The sequence below is a fragment of the Leuciscus leuciscus genome (genome assembly GCF_965113295.1).
Source record: "Leuciscus leuciscus genome assembly, chromosome: 19".
NCBI classification, from domain to species: Eukaryota; Metazoa; Chordata; class Actinopteri; order Cypriniformes; family Leuciscidae; genus Leuciscus; species Leuciscus leuciscus.
Window position 1 is genome coordinate 26,563,108 of NC_138743.1, and position 24,692 is coordinate 26,587,799.

General features: G+C 38.2%; 1 protein-coding gene across 1 annotated transcript in view; it reads left to right on the top strand.

Moving 5' to 3' along the window:
* brf1b (BRF1 general transcription factor IIIB subunit b) overlaps positions 1-16,278 on the top strand; it is a 65,892-nt gene extending 49,614 nt beyond the window's left edge. Inside the window, exons 17-19 of the mRNA XM_082146946.1 lie at positions 12,479-12,533; positions 14,927-15,098; positions 15,463-16,278. Of these exons, the coding sequence (XP_082003072.1) occupies positions 12,479-12,533; positions 14,927-15,098; positions 15,463-15,500 (265 nt within the window). The 3' untranslated portion in view covers positions 15,501-16,278. The remainder of the gene's footprint in view (positions 1-12,478; positions 12,534-14,926; positions 15,099-15,462) is intronic.
* Positions 16,279-24,692: the final 8,414 nt, after the last annotated feature.

A 24,692-nucleotide genomic window follows, 5' to 3' on the forward strand; every position in this document is an offset into this window, starting at 1 on the left:
TGGAACCGTCTAGCGGTATAGCAAAGTTGTTCTCTAAAGACTTTTGTCACAGAAAATCTCTTGTAGTAAATGGTTGTACTTTAGGCCTAAGTGAGATAAGACGGTAGGAAGGACCTCTTAGGGTCATCTTGTGCCTGGTTTTTGACCTCTAAGCTCAGGGAAAAGGTTTTAGGCTGGGTCTCTCAGCATGATGGGCTCTATTGAGATCTGTTAGTCCAGAGAATGTCTGGTGGTGGGAGTAAGGGAGCCACATCCTGCTGATGGGAATCATGTTTGGTCGAGACAAAGCAGCTGGATTGTTTCATTTAATCTTGTGAGGTCATTAGAAATAACTCTGGATTTTAGAGTGGCTATAATGAAATCACAATAATGATGGAAGGAAATCCACAGACACCAATGACACCACACGTTTTTTAGCATTCTTGGGTCTATAAGTATTTTACTTCATAGGGATTTCTTTTTTTTTATATTATCTTTTATTGAAAAAGCATGTTGAATTTTACATATTGTTGGGCATATGAAGTACAGTACGTTGCTTTAACATTTTTAACTTTCTAACACGGACAACAGAACTCAAAAGGGCGGGTGGCGGGGAAACCAAATTAATTCCATATTATTTATATTGTTCATTTAGACTTTTAAATCAGTGCACAATTAGTAAGAAGCAGCAGTGTTTACAGAAAATCAGATCTAATCGGTTTAACATATTCCGTCCACTTGGACCACATCTTATAGAAAGCGTCCCTCTGCACTTTCAGTGAAAAGGACAGTTTTTCCATTATGTAGATCTCGTACACAATGTTTATCCAGTCCTCAGTTGTTGGTGATTCTGGTTTAAGCCATCTCCTCGTTAAAGCCTTTTTACTTGCTGCCAATAAGATGTACAGAAGTTTCTTGTCCTTCGAGTCCAGTTTATCCGATGATATATTACTGAGATATAAGGTTTCATAGGGATTTCAACAAAAAAAGGCATCAACAAAACTGCCCAGCTCTGAAGCAAAAAATATTTGAAAATCAGAGAAAGCTCAAATGCACAAGACTGTTTAATTAATATCTTTCATGTGTCAAAGAACTGCCCATGAAGCATTGTGAATGATGCAATACTATTGATTTGGTATTTTTTATTAAAAAATATCAAATTAAATGTATTTGAAGTAGAAATAAATAGTATAAATAGTCAGTTATATATAAATATTTAAGTTGTTTGTTGGACTGATTTAGTTGTCATTTGCAACTATGGGTCTGGCTCTCATTTCTTTGGCAACACCGACTTCTCTGATTGGTGGATTCAAGGCGCTGCCATTTCAGGATTGTGGATAGTGTATATCTTCACAGAGAATTTAAAATATTGTCCAAAGTGTTTGAAAAATATATTTTGAATTCTCACAGACTCTTGACGTCTACAGGAGTACACTACTGTTGAAACGTTTGGGGTTGATAATATTTTTTTAATATTTTTGAAAGAAGTCATATCATACTCACCAAAGCTGCATTTATTTGATCAAAATACAGTTAAAACAGTATTGTGAAATGTTATTACAATTTAAATAACTGTTCTCTATTTTAATATATTTTAAAAATGTAATTTATTCCTGTGATGGCAAAGCTGAATTTTCAGCATCATTACCCCAGTCTTCAGTGTCACATGATCCTTCAGAAATCATTCTGATATGCAGATTTAGTGCTCAAGAAACAGTTAAAAACAGTTGTGGACACATTTTTTCAGGATTCTTTGATGAATAGAAAGTTACAACGAACAGCATTTATTTGAAATTAAAATGTTTTGTGACATTCTAAATGTCTTTACTGTCACTTTTGATCAATTTAATTCATCCTTGTTAAATAAAAGTATTAATTTCTTTAGAAAAAATCATACTTACCCCAAACTGTTTAATGATAGCGTATCATCACTTACTAATCTCGGATCTCATGTTTTGAAGGGTTACTGTTAAAATATGGAGAAAATTAATGAGATTTTTACTTCCAAAACTTGGCTGTTGTGCTCTATAGGCCTCCCCACCGAGTCTCACCTCAGCAGATGTTACAAGGCCAGGGTTCTGTAGGTGATGCCGAGAGGCCATCTTGAAAGCTTTGCGAGCTCTCTTACCCTTCTTTTCCATCTGCACTAGAGTCACAGAGGGAGGTTGACTCAGTCACAGCACACTTCTCAAGCTGTATCAGCAGGAGTCTGCTCCCACTCATCTTCCCTGACTGACTTGAAGCCGTAATGGAAACTTTTTCTCTCTTCTGGTGGCATGGAGCGGGAATGCATGTACAGATGTTATTATGATTGCAGGTGATAGATCCTCCTGTGCACTTTCCTTGCCACTGCAAGGTTTTGATCGCTTTGTTGTACACAAAGCGCTACAGGTTTTGGACAAAAGCTGTTCCTAAGCAGCAGTCCCTATGATGAAAGAAAATTGCTACTTGCCTCATGGAGGCTTTGCGGCATGTCAAATTCTTCATGTGTGATCAGTTCAAGGCGTTCTCACTCCCACACACTGTTTTGTTTGGTGGTAGGGAATGATCAAGAACGCCATGGTTGGTGACTGTGAATAAGTGTTTGAGACAGTATAGTTTTAGTGTATTGTGTATATATATATATATATATACTGTATATATATATGTTTGTGTGTGTGTGTGTGTATGTATGTATGTATGTATGTATGTCTATATTAGGACTGTCAAAATTAACGCGTTAACGCATGCAATTAAAAATATTTAACGCAATCAACGCAGCATCTGTTTTTTCCTGGCATCCTTTGGCTGGCGTTACATTATATGATGACGCTACCATTCATTCAAGTGCTATTAAACCATTCAAGCGTGATAAGATGCAAAAAAGAATAAAAATCTGTACTGGCGTGCTGTCTCTGAAGCAGCTTTCTGTGAACATATACCTGAAACACACGCACAGAATGCCGCTTCAGACAAGCCAGAGCCACATTGAGTACTCTTTCACGCTTGAACTGGGGAGTATCCTCGTAAGCAGAGTCTTAAATTAATTAAAAAGTGTTAAATAAATGTAAATAGATGTATGAAAATAGGATGCGTGTCAGATCCACCGTCGTGTGCGTCAGGTCTTAAAGTGACAGCGGCCTAATAAACCTGCTGCTGTCTGTGTCATTAATGTTAATCAAAGAACAAAAGAGAGAAAATCACTCTCTTTGTGCATTTTAGCAAGGCGGGTAGAAATCAAACAGTCTGACTGGGCCAATGAAAAAAAAACGTATTGTTGAGCCCTGATATCAAAGGCACTGTTACGGTCGGTGGCTGTAATGAACCGTACTACGATGGAGATACTCAAAATAAATCTCTAATCCAAGAATCAAAATAATAACCAGGAGAATAACTCAGAGGAAACACAACCACAAACACAAACACAACACACTGACTTCAAACAACAACCCAATACAAGGGACAGACTCAGAAGGCTTAAATTCATACAGTATGTAAACAAAACATAAACAAACAAACTCAAAACGTGACATGCACATCTAAATGTGACATTTATTACAATGGGTTTCTGTGAATTTTTAAAGAAATTCACTTAAATTAAAAGTTGTTCGATTTTTTTTTTAGCCTAATCCTTGTAGTAGAGACATCAGCATCAGTACTGATATTAGTCATTCATAATGCTTCGTAGAAAGATGCCATTAAATTTTTTTTAAATATACTGTCTTTATGTTGTTTTAGTTTTAATCAATTGACAGCACTAATATATATATATATATATTGCACACACACATATACTGTATATGCACACACTACCGTTCAAAAGTTTTTAAAAGAAATGCTCACAAAGGCTACTTTTATTTGATTCAAATTACAATAAGATTTGTAATATGACGTGGCTGTATTGGTGAAATACTGATCAAAGTCACAATAGTGAAATCAGGGACAAATCCCACCTTCCCTCTGTTGTACTAGACCGCTGGAGGGTGAGATACAAAGAGCATAATCACACCTTTCTTCTCCTCTATGTATCTCTCTTTCTCTCGAAGCCTTTTCCCCGGGTCAGACCGCTGGGGGCCTTCCTCAGTGGCCTGGAGGAAGTGTGATAAGATGCCTTGACACTACGAGGTGTGGAAACAACTGGGCCCTAATTGTTGCCTCCTCCAGGGTCAGATTGCATGTCTTCCCTCTGTATCTCCTCCATCATGCTAGATCTGAAAGAAGGAGCTGAATGTGTAATAGCTTTGTCCTTCAGGAAAGGGATGCTCTGTGAGTATTTGTTAGGGAAGCTTTTTTTGGAATGTGTTGCTGCTTTTACCCCCCTTTCTCGATTCATCCCTCAGACTCTGCGTAAACTCCCCACTGAGTCCAGTGATATTTGATGGTTATTATTGGATATTTTTCTAGCTGTGCAACCACTTTCATGAGGAATGAGGGTCACTGAAGTAATAGTGGGTTTGACTATTATAGGTCATTGGAGCTGTACAGTAGCTTAGGCACTGGGTTGAAACCCATTGCCTGATGTTTTGTTTTTGTTTTTTGTGTTTCAGCTAGATGCTTTTTTTTTTTAGCTTAAGATTTAGTTTTGAATAAATATATAATATGGTGTTTTGTTTAATGACGAGTGGGTAATTGGCTCTCATGAAACATTTAGGAGCCAAATGATTCTTAGTTGACAAATGACAGAATCACCATATAGAGATTTGCTTTAGTTAGTGTATAGCTTTTTTCTTTCTACCTGAGTGAGTCTGATTCAGGCCTTAGCCTGTCTCATTTACCACAGATTTGGGAGTTTTGCGTAAGAGCGAACAAGTTCCCCATGCAGATTTTTTTTTGTTTTTTTTTGTTGGTTATGTAAATTTGTCGCACTGACCAACAGAAAGCTGCTTGGTTTGAAAGTGACTTTTGTGTGAGCTGTGCTTCATACATTACTGCGCTAATAACAATAGCACCTTTTAATCATGCTGAAATTTCGCTAATGTGACTGCAGCTTTAGATCAACTCATTAAAAAGAATTGGTTCATTATAGCCTTTTTTTATGAATCAGATTTTTTTTTGCTGCATTTGTATTTTAGTCCCATTCCATTTTCAGGAGCATTAATAAATCTATATATTTTAGCTAATTATTTTTTTTATTATTTATGAATATTAGCATTTTGTGTTTTTAGACCTGCCCCAAAATCTGCTCTCCGACTACCCTTACAACTTAACCGCTGATACCCCCAGCTGGAGAGCGGGGATTACAGCTGCATAGTGGCACCCAAAGCTGGTGGAGAGCTTCCACCCATTACACCCCTCTCCCCCCTTAGATTTATTTACACAAAGCCAGCTGCTGTATGATATTGGCTCAACAGAAATATTACTTCCCTCCCCTGTCAGATTTCATCGACATGCATTATTGACAGACTGGCATATGGGCCCAGCGGAGCAAAAGTGCTCCCTCTGAAATGGCTGAGTCTAGGCCAGTTTTTTTTTTTTAAATGAGATCACACTAAGAGCCGTTTAAATGTGTTGCCTAGCTACAAAGCCCATAAGAACACATCAGTAATAGTGGAAGTGTTTGATTTCCGCCCTACAGCCTTCAGCGTGTTATACTGTATATAACCCAAATGTGAATAGATTGTTAGCTTTGGTACTCAAATACTCATGCATACTTTGTTTCTAGAATTACATATATGTTTAATCTGCAGCTGGAGGATGAGGAAACAACTGTTTAAATTTAGACAAGTAACAAAGCTTTTATCCTATGTTACTAAAGAAATAAGGCATGAGAGGCTGTGCATTGCAGTAATTTTAGCTTGAGTAAGGCATGTTCTGTGGCGTGATTATAGACACTAATGCTCAGTAAATAGTTAAATTTGTTTTATTAATAATAATCATATTGATTTTATTAAGAATCATAATAAACAATCTTCCACATGTAAAATAGATCATTAACTTTACTGTAGGCTATTTATTTATGGTTTCCAATAAAAATATTAATATAAAATGTGTGTACGGTTATAGCTCCAAATTTGATTGCGGCTAACCAAGTCACAATTTAGATCTTTTTTTTTGTATTGTATTGTATTGATTATAATTTTTATATTATATATTTATGATAATAATGATTATTATAGTATAGTTATAATCTAAACTATTTTTATTGTAGATTATTACATATATTAATAGTTTTTATACAATTATAATATTTTAAAAAAGTATATTAATAATAATGTTTCAGTAATAATCTAATAAATAAATCTAATAAATCCAACCTGGTTCAGTTATATCATGTATTTCTGAAAACATGCTTTAGACTGCATATCGAACAATTGTATTTGCCTTTGTTTGATTGGCAGTTTATTCAAAGCTTTATCTCTCTCATAGACCGGATGGTGTTTACAGCAGTGATTCAGTCTGCCTTTGAAAGAGTCCTGGGAGATCCTAGGAAATTATTGATGACAGAGCAGTGTTGGGATTGATTGTTAAGTGGGCAAATTTGTCTTGCATGAATTCGCTCCATTAGCCAGCTCATTCACCATCTGGCCCAGGGCGGGTGCAGACTGCCGGGGGGTGTATGAAGCCTGGCATAAGGGCTGGGTGTCCTCACCAGCTTCACCCACTCAGCCCTGAGGGCACCCCGTCTGACCTGTGGATAGGCCCGTTTTTACCTCCTCCTGAGAGGTCACAAGAGGGACACCCAAAATGTAGCACCCTGTTCAATAATGCAGGTCAGCCATCTGGTTCTAGTGATTTATTTTCAGTAAAGATGCCACAGTTCTGTTCTGCAGATGTACCCATTTTGACTTCACACTTTCGCCTGGTGCCAGGCACCTGTGAAAATCCTGTGAGGGGGAAGCAATGCACAGATGCTACCTGATGTTGCAGTGTGTGAATGTGCCTCGGACCTCCTGTATACAGGATATGTGAAGATACTGTGTTTTGCCTCTATGGCTTTGCTAGGCTGACAGACTATTTTCAATTTAATGAAGTTCATTACTCAGTATATTAAATCGAACCTTGTACTCTGTCATATTTAACTCTGATTCAACCCTTTAGGTTTCACTGAAAGATCAGTGAGATTGTTTTAAACTAAGAGACATTTCAAGGATCATACATTTTATTTTATTTTTTGTCGGAGGGCAAAGTTGGCGGCTTTGGATCAGTTGCCTTTACAATATCTTAGTCTCAGATGAAGTTCTAACAGCATTGCAGTATTTCACTAGCCTAGAAATCTAAACGCACCCTAGCGGCAGCAAATTAAAATTTTTGCAGCCAGTGTCGTCTAGCAACTCTCCGTTGGCTTGCGAGCTGGAAAAAACAAACTGTAGTCTGGCCAATCACGTGTATAGAGTCGGTGGGCGGGCTTAACATAATGACGGCAGAGTTGTGACGGTTCTGCATGAATTCCCTGCTTCTTAAAAACAAAGAAGATGGCTGCTACTGCTGGCGAACAGCGGGCTTTCGAATCTGCTTTGGTCGCGACTCTGGAAGACTTGGGGCCCTATCTTGCACCCTGCGCAATTGACTTTGTACACCGACGCATGTATCATTCCTATTTTGCACCCGCGCACAGCGGACTTTTCCCTCCACAGACGCACGTCGGTAAACTCGGAAATACACTTGTGCTCCCCGGGGCGGTTCAGCGCAAAGAGGAGGCGTGTTCCGGCGCAAACGTTTCCTGATGTTATTTTGCAGGTTTAGAAAACAATTCCGCCACTGACCAGGAAAAACCTAGTCTAAAGTCAGTGGCGCGTTGCGCATGTTATTAAAATGCTATTTTAAGGGCGCATGCTTGGCCATAATCAATGTAGCGTGTGCACAATGCACATACACTTTGATTCTCTCATCTACACAGAAGCAGCAGTTTTCATTTTTGCAAATCATACATTATAGATAGATAGATAGATAGATAGATAGATAGATAGATAGATAGATAGATAGATAGATAGATAGATAGATAGATAGATAGATAGATAGATAGATAGATAGATTTTAATTTGGGTGGGTTTCTCCATCCCCATACAATGTCACTTCTCTGTGTTTTACGGCCCTGACGAGAACGTCGGCCTCCTTGGCTGTGAACCGCTGCTGGCACGCACCTGGCAAATCCGCCATTATAATATCAATCCGCCATAGAACAAGCGTGCCTGCTCTTAAAGGGAATGTGAGATGTCACTCCGATTGGTTTATTTCACGTTACGCCCAAACCACACCTATGAATAATGAAGCTACTTCAGACCAACCCATTTTAGATTTGCGTCGGGCGCAAGAGTAATTTATCCCGCCGGGAAAATAGTAACAGCGCCCAAGACCCGCCAACAAAGTTACCTGCGCTTCGAGCTTGATACTTGCGTTTCAGATCGTTAAAATAGGGCCCTTGGAGTTAAGTTTTTCTGAGTTTTGCCGACCGGATACGGCAAAAGTTTAATCTATCAACTAGCTCCGCTGGTGGGAAAACGCTCTGGTTGGTTGTAGCGCTATCCTATTGCGTGCAGAGGGAATTTGAACGACAACCGTTTATCCCGCCTTTCGGATTGAGCCCTGCCAATGCTGTGTTCCCAGACCCAACATCTTGATGTGGGTGTGGCTTGTCAGGCTAGTATTTCACATTTTGTACGTAAATGAGGATGTCAGAATGAACACAGACTCTGGGGACTTAAAATGCCAGTCAGTGCTGTCATTTGTGACAAAAGTCTTAGCTAAGATGTATATCTCACAGTCTGACTCAAAAGACAGTTGATGTAGAGCAGTCGGTATGTTCGCTCATTAAAAATTCTTAAAATGAATATGCTCACTTGCTGAAACTGTCATCATGTTTTCTCCAGTCTCAACCCAACAGAAATGGAGAGTGAAGCTGCATGATAAAGATAACAAATGATCCCAGATGCATCTCAAACTTTTGAACGTTTGTACAGTGATGCCGTTGATAAGTATCAGTGATGTTTTAGTTTTAGTTCATCGGTGTCTCAATGTTCAGAGAATCAAGTCCCTTGTCTGTACCCAAATGTGTATGCATGATACACTAACTCATATGGAACTAGTGAGACACAGCATACAAAAACAGGAATTTAGGGCAAATGAAGACGGTTAATTCAAACAACCTTGTTCATAATCTCACATCATACATATTTGATATGTGGCCTTAATGTGACCTCACTCCAGTGCATCACACTCCACTGAAATTCACACTTACCTCACAGACCAAACACACTCCTACTGACATCATCGTTCACTTACCCTTCACATTTCAGAGCATGCACACACAATACTGAATGTTTGTTTTTACAGTACTCATCTTGACATCTAACCTCCAAACACATACAGGACCCTCATGGTTCTCAGTGGTCCAGGTCATATGCCAGGGGCCGTTCAGCTCAGTGTCACTCGCAGTCGTGTGTGTAGTATGTGAATGTGCTACCCAGAGGGGTGGTGGAGGATTGTTTTGTGATGTGGTCAGCCCCTGCCGGGCATGAAGGGGCAGTGCTGTGGAAACAGAGATGGAGAAGGTCAGGGTTCAACAGTCACATTTAGAGATTGTCCTCGGGATACACATATATGAATGATCCTGTTCTCCTGTTCTATTTCTCAAATTTTTTCTCTCTCTATCTCTCTCTCTGACGCTCACTGATCTGACATCTCTGGGCAGCAGATGCCCGCTATTAAATGCATAAAAGAGCTCTTGAAGTATAATTGGATGTGTTTACAGGGTTTTGTCAATCTGACACAGGAGTTTTGGTGGTTAATTCTGCCTGGTTAAAGGGCCTTAGTGCCGCCTGTGTGCCGAGTTGTCTGATTGTAATGTGTTTAGAGATGAGCAGACGGTCTGCCATAAATTGCATCAGTGATTTATAGAGAAGGCCGTGGGAGGGTCAGTATTCACTGTACTCAGGAGCCGGTGTAAGTGCGTCTGTGTTAGAGCGGAAACCTCTGACATGTGCATAAGATTGTGAGCTGATGGCTCTGATCCAAACCCTGATGAGCAGCCTTGCTGTCTGCTGTCTTCATAGGCTGCTTCTCTCAAACACTCTGTTCTAATCTATTTAACGTGACATTAGCTCAACTTCTGTGAAATTTCGCAGACAGGGTTGTAGTTATGCAGGAAGTACCGCTTCTAAACCAAGCTCATTTCAAACCTTTCAAACCAAGCAGCTTTATATTGGTTCAGTTCAACAAAATTGAATCCAATGCGAAGTCCAGGTGGTGGAACTTTTTGCCCGTGTCCCTCATGCAAAATTATCAACCTGATCTCACGGGAAAACATAACTGTTACGAAGTGGCGTATGAATTCGTACAATGTGAATCATACAAAAACATATGATTATCAGAAAAAAGTAAGTATGAAGCTCCCCTCAACATACCCGTCACTGCGGATCGCAGATCGCATGGAAACATACAAATGACATTGTTTAAATTCATGTGAATTAGCCACCAAAAATCACCAACATTTTAAATAGTTACTAATTGCAATGAGAATAGCGTTGAAAACTACAGATGTACAGATTTCTATTGAGATGACTGCGTTTTGCTCTCAGAATTTCGCGTACAAAGGTAAATGTGATACACATGTTTTTGTTCTAAATAGCCATGACCACAATATATATTTTTGCTGATTTTTCTTTTCTTCTACAATATTGTAATAAAGTAAAATAAACTTGCGTATTTCAAAATATATTCTCTGGGGTGTTTTACATAATTTGGTTCTCAAATAAATCTTTCTTGTTTTAAAAAGGTCTGCCATTGTTCCCCCTTGATGTGCCCTTGAAGGGGCAAAACAATCGCTTGATCTTTCTGCTCAGATCTTCTTTCTGGTTCATTTTTAGCAGCATCCTCACTCCCTTCAGTTGAGCTCGTGCATTCGGTATTGTAAGATTATCTACGTTTCTCAGTCCCCGCAAGCAAAGGCATCCGATACACAATAAGTGCTCTAGATTCAGCTGGAGGCCATTTTACTTCCATGGCTGAAGATTTGTAAGTGTATTAGTCACACTTGGGTTGTAGATCTGCGCTTCTTCCCAAGACTATTCACTCTGCGAGGCCGCTCGGGGGTGATTGTGTTTTCCAGTAATGTGTTGGATAATCCTAATACTGGAGTTATGTTGAGGATGTGTGCCAGGGCCAGGACACTGGTGCATAGAGCAGATCTGTCCAGAACAGACTCGACTCGACCAGCATGCTGCAGATGGCTGATGTAGGCCGCCACTCCTAATGAGTTACGACAAAGGAAGCCCCGTTCTCAGCGTGTACTTTCTCTCTCGCTCACTCTTTTTCTCCTCCTCCTCTCTTCCTTAAGCAGATTAATTAGCAGCACTTTCCCTTATCGGCCAAGAAAGTGCTCTCACAAAGTCCTCTGGGAGATCTCACCAGGGAGGCACAGTCGCTGCCCAGCTTTTCTGCACTTCACTGAGTGTTTATATGCCTGTGTGAGTGTACTTGTGTGGGTTGTTATGTATATTTAGACAATATTGAGACTATATGAAGCTGCATTTGCATAAGCAGTACTTTCAGTACTATTGCAAGTATATCATAAATTAATACATCAGTGTAACAGAGTGAACAATGTACACCCTTCAAGTCTGTTTTGGTTAAGCTTTCCAAAATTTTGGGATTATTTGGCTTGCATTTTCTGTGGAATTTGCTGTAAAATCTTTTGAAGGCAACTTTCTATTCACAATCAGTGCTGTTTTAAATAGCATTGTGCAAATTCCTGCCTACTTATAATGCTGTTTTTATGCTCAGCCATTCTAACACATTAGGGGAGTCTTTGGGCATTAAAAGACACCTTACACACCAAGCCTTGATTTTGTGACACACTCTTAACGTAAACCTTATGAGATCAGATGGAGCTTTGAAATGAGAAAAGCTCCAAACATTCACATTTTTAAAAAAGCAAGTGAAGACATGTCTTAAGTTTTTGAGTATAGCATACACAGTACTCCTATTTATTTTGTACATAAATAGCTTGCCTATATATTCTTCTTCTGCCTTGTATATAGAAATGCACAGGCAAAACATGTAACTGCCGTTGTTCCACTTTAGCTCTGAACCAGCTTATCATAATTATGACATAAATAGCAGTCTGTCTTCACGGTGCACACTGGACTAACATGAAGCCAGATCAAGGTCATTCTCATTTCAGAACGTTCCCTCTTCCCATCTCCCTTCCCCCATCAAACTAATTAATGCTTTATACTGGTCTCTTTAATATTAGCCCTAAATAGTGCTGGTGTTTGATGTTTAAATCCAGTCGCCAGGAAGTGTAAGCTAAGCATTTCATCAGCGCCACAGGGCTTCTTTAGCCCCAGTAGTGCAGGTCTCTGTGTGAATCTATTGCTTTAGATATGCCTCTGTAATCTGCTGTGGGGTGGGAGTGAAGGAGGGGGCAGGAAGTATGCTTCATATTTTCATATTTTTAGAAGGAAAATTAAGCTTGTTACGGGCTCTTGAGCTCTTCAATCAATGCATGAGCTGCTGTGAAGAAGGGTGAGGCCACTGAAAAATCACTAAATAATTACTTTACCTTTCTACCTTGTTTCTTTAGGCTCCGCCCTTTAATATCATCCGCTCCCAAGAAGAAGAGGACAGCAGTCACACCGGTAGGTTAAATGAAGGCCCTTACTGTTAATGTTAATAATATGTTTGATTTTCCATTCAAAGATTATTTTACATTTGACAGAGTACGCTGTAAAAAATTATTGTTGGTTTAACTTGAAAAAAGTAAGTTACCTGGGGTTGCCTTAAAATGTTTAGTTCATTGAAACGAAAATTTTTATACAATCAATAAGATTGGTTTAATAAATAGAAACTCGAAATATGTAATCGGAATCACATTAATTATCTAAGTTGTTTTGATAAAAGAAAAAAAAAACATGGAAATAATTGTTTTACAGTGAAGTAGTCCCGCATTATAAATCCCGCAGTATAAAGTCCTGCAGTAAAAAAAACCTAAACATTCTTCAAATATTCATAGACCTAGCAATATGCAAAAAGACATTTAGTAAATGTAAGTGTTAGTATAGTTTTAACATAAAACACATGTCAGCACAAACCATAGTTATTATTTTTTAACACATTTGGTTGGACATTAAAAACTAAATATGGCAAGAATTTGCTCTTCTCTTTTTGAACTATGCGCCTCATTTCTAACCCAAGGCTCTAATGTGATTACTGAATGGCATCTCAGTGCAGAACTGTTTGCGGTCTGTTTTCTTCTTGACCCAATGAGCAATATTTCAGCTTTCAGCTTGATAGAGGTCAAATCAAATTTGCTTGACTAACCCTACTTGACTTCAGCGGTAAATCCATCACGATAATCAAATCCATCATAGCTAAATGTCACTGCAATAAAATAGCGGACCAGCATATTTCACAATATGGGGTAAATATGGCATATACATTTAATTGAAAGTCAATATCTGTGGTAATGTTCATTCAAGCCACAAAATTTTATGGATTGGCTTTTCTAGGTCTTAGTGTCTTATTGTCTCTCTTCAAAATGGTCAAGCTTGAACAAGCAGCAATGTGGTCTGAAGTCAAACATACGAAAGTACATGCACAAATAGACAAATTTGCTGTGGCAAAAATCAAGTACAAAATGACTGCAGGGGTCAACTTTGCTCACGCCCTGAAGCTTCCCGATGTCCCATCCAGGTTGTTACAGAGATCTTCTGAAAAAAGATCAGTGTAATATAATGTATTGTGCCTTTATCTGCGAGATTCAGAATTATGGAACATTATTCAGAAACATTAGCAGTTCTCCCCTTTTCCCCCACAAAACAAGAACAAGCAGAGCACCGTTTCATACACAAGGGGTTTTAGTTCAGATGTGGCAAGGAACCGTAGAATGAAATATAAGTACTACACAGAAAAGTACTGGAATATTATCTCAAGTTTTCTAAATTGTCTTGTTCCTAATGAGATCATTAATGCCCCAGCCCAGATTCTCCAGCCATCAGGCCTCTGCATGTCTCTGTGATCCCAGCCTGGGTTACTCACTCAGGGTGTAACCCACAGGTGAGCTGCAGGGCGTCTTTTAGGCGTTTGCCAAGCTTGGCAGTCCCTATTACAAGATCCCCGCTGCTGCTGTTTCCCCTTTACTGGCACCGCCTGAAGAGCGGCCTCACGGTACAGCGGCAAGTCTGTGCCATAATTACCACTGAGACTTTCATGCTCTTCCTCCGTTTTTCACAACATGATAATTGATTTAGGCCTCTGCTTCCCCTGAGCTGTACTTCCTTATACAGATGCCTGCTGGGAGATGTAGCCCTGAATCTTTTTTTTTATCTCTGTTTTTGCTCGACTGATGTGAAGAATAACTATTTTTAGTGTTTTTTGTTTTTTTACTTAATTGGAAAGACAGTGGAGAATGATAGTAAATTATGATGGGGAGAGAAGGGAGAATGGAATTCAGATTCAAATCTGTATTTCCTTCATGAGCACCGTGATTGAAAGTGTCACATGCACATATGCTAGCCACCACACTATGGTGCCGACTTAGAATCGGTATTAAACATTATTATGGAAATTATTCATGAGAAAGAGGGGGAAATGGGATCAGGACCTGTTGCAGGCCAGAATTAAACCTGCATTTCGCACATGAGCACCAAGATTGAACATATCAGACGGATATATTTAGCACCACGATTTAGTATGTTAGATGTACATGTACATGTGATATGTACATATCTTAGCCACTGCACTTCAGAACTGAAAATAATGGAGATTATTAGAAAAGAGAAAAGGAATGGGATCAGGAAATTTTGCAGATCAAATTCAAACTGGCATTACCCACATAAGCACCACATTTTAATGTTTTAGATGCATATTTAGTTGCCACTGTACCATGGCACCAAACCAAAAAGTATTGATAAGATTTAAATCTGGCAGTAGAATTCAGAGTTTGGGGAGCATTGTGAATTTATAAATAAATATGGTTAATCTGGCAATTGATGTTTGTTGTTCTAAAACATTGCTTTATTATTTATTTCAGGTCACCACGATGTTGCCTCCTGCAGCCCCAGAGCCCCCTCCGGCCCCCACCCCTCCCCCCATGTTGGAAATTGGGCCTGTAGCATATGACGAACCCGCAGAGGAAGAAGAGGAAAATGAGGAAGAGGCGGAAGAGTCTTGCGTTAGCGCCATGGAGCTGATAGGTGGAAATGGTCAGTATGTCACAGCGGATTGTAGCCTTGTCACTGACAAGGATAATGAAGTCATGGCTCGAGGGTTCAGTGATCAAGGGTTTCCCAGATTAGTTCCAAGGTCTGGCTCTTCATCTTGACAAATAGTGTAATGCTAAGTGGGCTGTAACTCTCTAGCATTCGTGGCAGACTGCATTTAAAGTGTTTATCATCTTGATAAACTGCTCCGATCCCGTCTCCTCTGCAAGTCATACATCTACAAATACTTGCTTATCACAGAAGTGTCCTGGTAGCAGTCTACCATCTAATCTAATCTTTACCGTTTTGACTTTTTCACCATTTATCCCGAAATCACAGAATTCATTCAAAACCTTTGTCTTTACAGATTACGGATGTGAAGCTGAAGAAGAGGAGGTTTTTTAGACTGAACTTGTCTGCCCACCAAACTTGTCCTTTCATTACCCTGTACAAGGTTACCCAGAGCATTTAAGGCATATTTGAGACGCCTATAATATGCTGCGCATTTACGAAAGGTCATTCTCGCTCATTCTCGCTCATTCTCGCTCAGTGCATTACATATGACGGGTTAAACTGCAGCATCTGTGAGATGAGTGAGCTACTACGGAAGAAGGTGGCTGGCAGCTTTAGACTGAAGAACAATCAGTGCATAAAATCATTTTAGCACTTATTTTGCACCATTTTAGCCAATGTTTCACTAAGAAACAGGAAGCACTGAAGGAGTTTGCTGAGGATCTCAGAGAAGATGTTTCACAGGTGCCAGTAGGATTTGAACATGTGAAGATACTGATGTCTGCTCAGCTTTTTTAATAATGTTGGATGCATTGTGGGACAATGTACTAGCGATTTGTTTTACACTTGTACCGCATTGATTGTACATATATAGTAAGAAGCTGTAAATATATGTCACTGTGTTTAACTTTTTATTTTTAAGCTATTTAATGCTACAAATGTCTGTATATATGTAAATGTGTAAATGTTGTGTTTCCTAATTCCATGAAAAGTAAATGTTCTTCTGTGTTGGGTTATGATAAATATTAATGTGTAATATACTGCAGTGTATTTTTTATCTGTTTTCATTGAATACTATTGTAAGATGTAGATTTCAGAGTACAGATCTGTGATTGGAAACTAGTGACTAGAACAATATAATGTATGTGAATAAATTCACGTTTGTTCAGGATGTTTTATGATGATTTTATGATGCTTTTTGCATTATTTTTGAAGTTTTAAAGCCCCCGTCCTCATTCATTGTAATTGACTGAAAAAGAACGACCACCGCATTCCTCAAGAATTCTCCTTTTGTGTTCCATTGAAGAAGGAAAGTCATACGGGATTGGAACAACATGAGGGTGAGTAAATGATGACTTTTGTGTAAACTAATGCTTTAAATTGTGAATTCAGGGTTAATTTCTTCATATACTGTATATTTTCCCTTTCTTGTTTATTTTTCATGTCAAGCAACTACTGTACAGCCTCTTACAGCAGAGATTCCCAAGCGCTTTTCTCACCCAAACCCCTTTGACATAAAATATTTACTTGAAGTACCCCCCAGGAGTTTGTTAATATATCAATAATTTACATATTTGCATGTTTACAGTTATCTAATGTTGGTTATTGGTCACATGACGTGCAGGTAAACAAAAATTCTAACTTTTATTAAGTGTTTTATTTAGATTTTTTTATTTTAACAGTTAAAAAAAAAAAAAGATTGATTGATTATTAGCTTTTTATCAACACACACACACTCTAGTTTGGGCAACCAAACCAATCTTACAGAATAACAGCCTAAACTCTCCTTCCCAAAAGCTACACGTCTGTGATACAATCACAAATGTCTCAAATCAGATTTGTTCAGGAGTCATGGTCAAGGTGGTTTAGAACTGCGATTCATCAGTGTTTCCTGAATTTCATTATAAGAATAGAGCAGTCTTTGTGTGACTATGATCTGAGCATTCAAGAACCACAAAAGCTGGAACATACAAATCCCATTTTCATTTGCGAGCACTGTAATGGCTAATGATATAGATTTTACGAGTCTGAGGTCAGACGACTGCGTTGGGCTTTGCCTGTGGCTCATATACCCTGACAGAGCTCATCAACGGATAGCTCATTAGAACGAAAGCCTCCAAAGAGAACCATTTACCCCTAAATAACCTGTCTGTGTGAATGGCCGAATTCATACACGGCAGAGCAGTATATGTGGCTACAAGGAGGTTTAAGATTCCAGCATAGTCTACAGTATGTGTTTGCTTTTGAGAGTATGAAGAAACTGCAGCCCATTTAACCCGCTCCGGTGGTCAGACTGAAGGGTAACAAGACACTATAATAGTCTGTTTCTGCAGTACTGCTGCCTGTCACTCACATCTGATTTGATTTGTCCACAGATGCAGGCTCATGGTGCCCTTATACTTCAACTGTATCAGGTTCAGTTCTTTCAAAGCATTGTGTTCCAGTTGCTTCCCACTCTGTCTGGCTGTACACCTACTCTGGTTTCAGTTAATCTGGTATATTAATCACAGTCTTCTCAGAGCAAGGTCAACACTGTGATTTTAACATTCTATAGATAACCGCAAGCAACCGCTGGACTGGATTTCATAATTACCAGCCCAAATTGAAGTTAGTTATGTTACCATGCAGCTTATTAAAGAGAGTTATGCTCATCACCATTTTTTTTGCTTACTTTTTTAGACAACACGTGCTTGATGGATGATAAAGCAACGAAGAAAATCCCATATTTTTGCATTAAAGGAGGAACTTGAGCTGTAACGAACCACCCTTGCAAACACCTATAACACTCTTATATCATGGTAAAATTATTTGAAAGTTTGATTTGTCTCTCAGTTTGTAAAAATTAACATAAACCGTCCTCATTCATTGTAATTGACTGAAAAAGAACGACCACCGCTCCTTTTGTGTTCCACTGAAGAAAGAAGGAAAGTCATACGGGATTGGAACGAAATGAGGGTGAGTAAATGTAAACTAATGCTTTAAATTGTGAATTCAGGGTTAATTTCTTCATATATATTTACCCTTTCTTGTTTATTTTTCATGTCAAGCAACTACAACTACTACTAAAGCAGTGTTCTTCAACCCTGCTCCTGAAGGACCTCCAACACTGCTCGTATTATTTGTCTCTCTAATCAAACACACCTGATTCAATTCATCAGCTCATTATCACATGGGTTAATGAGCTGATGAGTTGAATCAGGTGTGTTTGATTAGGGAGACAAAGAAAACGTGTAGTGTTGGGGGTCCTTCAGGAGCAGGGTTGAAGAACGCTGTACTAAAGGTAAAATTTCTTGTTTAATTTAACTACATGGTTACATTTCTTCAGTTTGATTTGTCTCTCAGTTCATAAAAATTAACATAGAATGCAGTTCCTCTACCTAAAAATATAGTCCTACCTCAAAAGGCAATTTAGGTAACATTTTACTGTTCAAGTTACCAAAAAGTTTTTAATAAATTTTTGCCATCAATGGGAATCATAACTGTTTGGTTACCAACATCTTCAAAATATCTTCTTTTTCACAGAAGAAAGAGTTGTGCATGTTTGGAAGAACATGGGTTGAGTAAATATGATAGAATTAAAAATGTTGACTTCCTTTAATATACGTTTTAACAAAAATATGTGCTTTGTTAAGGGATGAATTGAAATTACTCTGTCGTAATCAACGTCATGCCACAGATGCTGTTCGTAGACGTTAAGTGGAAAATAATGGATGATAATGTCTTATGACACTCATTAAGATACAATGATGGTTGTGATGAATAAGTGATTAATACGGTCCCTTTAGGTTTCAGAGCAAATGCAACAATGCATGCTGTTTGCACCCTTCCTAGTCTCAGGCTGTTTTGAGTTGCTCTTGGCCTTGAGCTATGGCAAAGCCTGTGGATTGTGCATAATCATTTTCTTGTGTACCACAGGCCAGCTGTGTCCTGGAGGTTCAGGGTAGATGGCTGTGTGATTTATACAATGTGACTGTTCTCCTGTATGCTGTGCGCTGGCAGATAGCTCATCTGTCTCTCACTCCACTGGACTCAGGTGAGAGCAAACATGATCTCATTGATCTTGTTCACCAGGCCAAACCAAGCATATACACCTCAAAAGGGGGGGGGGAAACAACAACGCGCTGCTTTTAAATTGTTATATGTAAACATGCACTAAACATGTGCTGTTGACCATTGTGCATCTTGCTCTGTGTTTTAAAAAATGCTATTTGTGCCAAAATGTTTTATTTATTTATTTATTTATTTATTTACTTTTATTTTAAGAAGAAGCTGAATTTAGTTGTATTGATGTAAGGAATTGATATATTGAAATGTTGCCATGATCATGGGATAGGAAAAGGAAAAAATATATCTTACACAGTTATTGATAATAAATTCCACAAATTAAAATGGTCATAAAAATGTTTTCACTTCATAAATGCCTTTATATATGCGTAAATATTGCAGAATTTTATATAGATACTTCAAAACTTCTAAACTTGCAATATGTATTACAATATTTAAGGAATCATTGATGACAGGCTGTTGAATTATTAAAAAATAAGAGTCTGAGCATTACTTTTTAATAATTTGGTTCATCATCAATTATTAGAATCACGCTATAACTCAATAATAACTCAAACTTTCAGGGAAAATGTTTTTTAGATCAGCAAGTTATCGTTTACATAACTTGAATTTGTTTGATATTGTCATTTAAAGTCAAACGTTCAACTTTTGACACACTGTGTAGCGAATCCATGTCAGTTTCAAAACTGTGGACCAATCAGAAGAAGGGGTGGGGCAACTGTTACAAGCATGTGTAAACAATAGCTACTGTTCATCCGAATTATTGTCATGTTTTCCATTTATAATAGCAAAACTGTGCAAGATATTATGGTCTCCTAGTATTTGTTGTCCATTTGTCCTCTGTCCTGCTCTTCATGTCTCTCTGCATCTCTCTGAGTTATTGCAGACTGAACCAGAGATATATGCGACCTAACTCTATCTTTTCCTGCAGTGCACCAATTATGTAACCGTTCAGAGGTTGTCCCACGCAGGCACACAGAGATGCTGTCACGTTTCCAAATGATCACTGTCTAGTAACAGTACACCATGTAGAGAACATCCTCTGCACTTTCATTCCCTGCAGAGTTGTCTTGTGCTGTTGCCTGCTAAATTTACCGTGCTTGCCGTGATGGGGCAGCTCGCCATATCTGCTGAAGTGAGTCCCCTCATTGCTCAGCTGTTCTGGGAGACAGTTTAGCTGAAGAAGACCTCAATCCTCTGTACCTTCAAACTCAAAGCCCTATGTCCCACATGCCTCTTAATTATGCACAAAAACCCAATGGTGCGAACAATAGAATGTAACATGCACATTAAGAGGTATAACACACCGTAGCCATGAAGAGACAAACTCGCCAGGGCCCCATTCAGTGATCTATTTAAACACAACGAGCCCGAGCCCAGCCCCCTCTGAGCCATCTGCTGCTCCGCCACTTGTGCATTCTTCTGGCTCACTTCTTAACCCCAGACATTTATTCTCTTTCTAGTTGTTTTTAATATAACCTTTATTTAACCAGAGTGCCTAATTACTTTGTCATTTTTGAAGAAAAATGTGAGGGGCAGTTTAATGACAGAGGACAACACGTGACAATAGCTGCGATGTCATTGCACAGTGATGCACGGTTGCATCATTTTAAAAGTATTTATTCGAAAAAATGACTGCAAAGTGTGAAAATCTGCAAATAATTGCTACTGTTGACTGTGAGTGACTAGACTTGTCAGCAAAGCTTTCCACATCTATTTTTAAAGCTATTGCATCAAATTATATCTTGGTTGGTTTCTCTCATAATGTGTATTATTGATTGTCTTTTATCGAATGATGGTTAAACTTCATGTTCTGTTCAGAATTAAATGACTCTTTTTATGTTTGGTGTCCCACAGGGCCCAAATATGTACATATTAAATAATAATAGTTATTTTGAAATTAACCTTATTTTGTCTTCAACTGCTTTTATTTGTTATTAAAATATTTATATTTTATTTAAAATAATTATTAATAGGCCTTTTGTATGAGTATATTTTACTATTTATATTTTGTTTTACCACAATGTAGACATGATGATGTACACTTTTCTAAATTGCAGTTGGTGTCCATTTCATTTATTGACATGCCACAAACACGTTGTATAAAATGCAATAAAAGAAATGATAAAAAGATAATTATGGGTAACAATTTATTTTGATGGTCCACTTTAGACATTCTACTAGTAACTTTGCAACTACATGTCAACTTATTCTACTTATTCTGTCAACCGAATCCTAACACCTAAGCCCAACCTAAAAGTCTAGTACTAATATTTTATTGAGAGTTAGTTGACATGTAGTTGCAAAGTTACTTATAGTTAGTAGAATGTTTAAAGTGGACCATCAAAATAAAGTGTAACTGAATTATATTTTATATCTTGAATATCTGAGACCCCAAACAGAAGTAGGCTAACGTAAATAAAAAAATATAGCTTGCATTGAAATTATGTGTATGTTTTCATAAGAAATGACAAACCATGAAGTATCAACCTAACACTTTAAGTATATTTTTAGATCTAGCGGAATGACCCTGAGACCCCAAAAAGAATGAACCTTTTGTTATAGTATGAAAACAATGCAGTTTGGCTATGGCTTCCTCTCAGTGCTCTGCCTTGTCGTGTGTCTAGCAGCACCATCTGTGTGGGAAACATTTTCGGAAAGTCCCATTCCTCTTGTTATTATATCATGACATAATTTTGCTTTTGATCATGAAAGCCTACAGCAATCTCTTCACCATCAGACACTTCACTTGTAGTCTGTAAATTATACAGCGGTGTATTCATCACAACCTCAAACATAATAAACGAGACAAGGTAACCATGAAGGGACAAGACAGTACATGCCTGACACGCTACACTGAAAACACGTTTTACAAGCATCAAGTTTTTTGTTTTTATAAAAGAAAGCCTATAGCGCTACTATATACTGAAATTTCGCTGCCAGAATTGATTAATTCCAATAGGAATCAGTGCGTTTGGGAGCTGCACGTTAGGACGGAAAAGTTCCCAATTTTGCTCATTTTCAAATTGGTAATTTGAATTCAGCGCTGACTAACAGAAAGCTGTTTGATTTGAAAGTGATTTATGTGTGAGCAGTGCTTTATAACAAATCAAACCATACATTTCAAACCAAGCAGCTTTTTTTTTGTTTTTTGGTCAGCCTAGCAAATTCACGTGAACAATTTGAAACCGTTGCGAAATCTGCGTGGGGAAAAAACCCTTATCGCATGGAATCCTTTTGAAACGATTGGATTTCAAACAGAGAGCTTGAGTGTCCTAACCATACTAGTCTTGGACCACTGAGTAGTCAGACAAAATGAACTGTCTGATAACCCAAAGTAAACTTACACAGACAGCACTGCTCAGATCCAGACACATTTCTCTAGCTCAGAGTGCGTAGGAAGTCATGCGTTTCAATCTATAGAGTTGTAGCACACTTCATTTAACCTGACTTTTGAAACGACATAGATGCTCAACGAACTTCCAATCAGACTTAATTGTCTCACCCACTCACACACAGTCACGCTTGGTGCTCAGTGAGATACTAAAGTGCATTGTTGAATCACGACATTACAATAAAATAAATGAACATGAAAGTAAATACATCTGACAACAGACATGCTTTATTAACAGACTGGTGCTTAGCCTCGAACAGCAGTGAAGCGTATTCCTCTGTTAAATCATTTAACTTAAATTAGAGAGACTCAATATTTTTCAACATGGAAGTAAGATATTTTCTGTAAATGTGCGAGACCTCAGATTCATTAGTGTAGTAAACGGTAAAACTATTTGATATGAAGAAGGGAAAGAATGCCGTACCTGTTTGTTGATCTATTGTTTTGTTCATTTTTGTCTGTTTTACTCAGTCTCATATGACACACATCCATGAATTAGACATTCATTAGTGTGTTCATACTTAACCATTTATTATCAATCTCTGGACACTGTAAAAAGTGATCAGTTGACTTAAAAAAAAAAGTGAGGAAACCCATTGCCTTAAAATTATTCTGTAAATGACCTTGACAATTCCACATAACTTAATTTTTTCAATTACGCATGAAGTTTATTTACTTAAATTTAAGGCAACAGGTTTCCTCACTTTTTTAAGTTAAGTCAACTGATCACTTTTTACAGTGACGTAAAGTTCTTGTGGATTGTTATATTGTTTAGTTTGCTTGTTCTACTTAGATTTTCATGCTTTGCAAAGTGCTATATAAAGTATACAGTACATGTTGTTATTAGTAGTAGTAGTGAATCGGCCAATTTCATGACACACCTGGTCATGTGATCTCATGTCGAACAGCCCAAGTGTGGTGAACCCACTCCATTTAGAATTAAACAGCTTTGTAGAGAATTAATGTAATTAATAAGAGTTCAGCTGCATGAGGCTCTGTGTGATAATCAGAAAAAAGGTTGATTTTAGAGCGATTCCACTCATATAACACATCATCACCATTCAATCGTAAAGGTGCAAACACGTCATACACACAGTTTACTGGCTTGCAGGCATCTGATGCTGGCCTATCTCAACATTATAAAACCCTGATCTGGTATGGCTTGAAATTCAATTAAAATAAAAAAAAATTCTCAGTTTTAAATTTTCATTCGAGACACAATGCGTAACGTTATTCAAAGTTGTCTATAGCTGTGACCAAATATACACACATTTTTGCTCGCTTCTTCCTCATATGGCGACTATGTGACTTTCACTATGGAGTGAATGAGTGAACAAGCAGCTGTTTTAGACACAGTAAACATAAAATCCCTCTTTCGCTTGTATTCTCACACACCTCGTGAGTTCAGCAAGTTCAGATGCCATTACTAACATGAGCAGAGGCAAAATTTCCTTGCTGACAGCTCGCAGTTGTTATATTAGAAAGTCTGCTGACATTGTGTTGATCTTTACATCATTACTGTACTGTAGTAACTGATATTGACTACACTGTCTGAACAAACTGATCTGATTATATTACTTAAAGGAACACTCCACCGTTTTTTGAAATAGGGCTTATTCACCTTCTTTCCCACATTTAGATAGGTGGGCAAATGCATTTTTGTCTCAGTGCATGCATTGTTTTAGTTTGACAGGGTCGGTGTGAGCTTAGCTTAGCATAATGAATGGAATCCTTTGTTGCCAGCTAGCATGTCCTGAATAAAAGTGATATAAAAAAATAAAAAAACCCTACCTAATTACTTCTTGTGTCCTACGTATTCACAACAAGTACAAATAGCGATGCAGATTAACACTAGGCGATTTCCTAGGCAGATATTGACTTATATATTAAGGACTATATTAGGGGGAAGCACAGGCGAAGCACTGCTACTTGGGCGTGATATCTCTGCGCCCAAGTAGCAGTGCTTCGCCTGTGCTTCCCCCTAATATAGTCCCAAGTCAAAATCTGCATAGGAAATCGCCTAGTGTTAATCTGCATCGCTATTTGTACTCGTTGTGAATACGCAGGCCACAAGAAGTAATTAGGTGGTTTTTTTGGGGGTTTTTTTATATCACTTTTACTCAGGA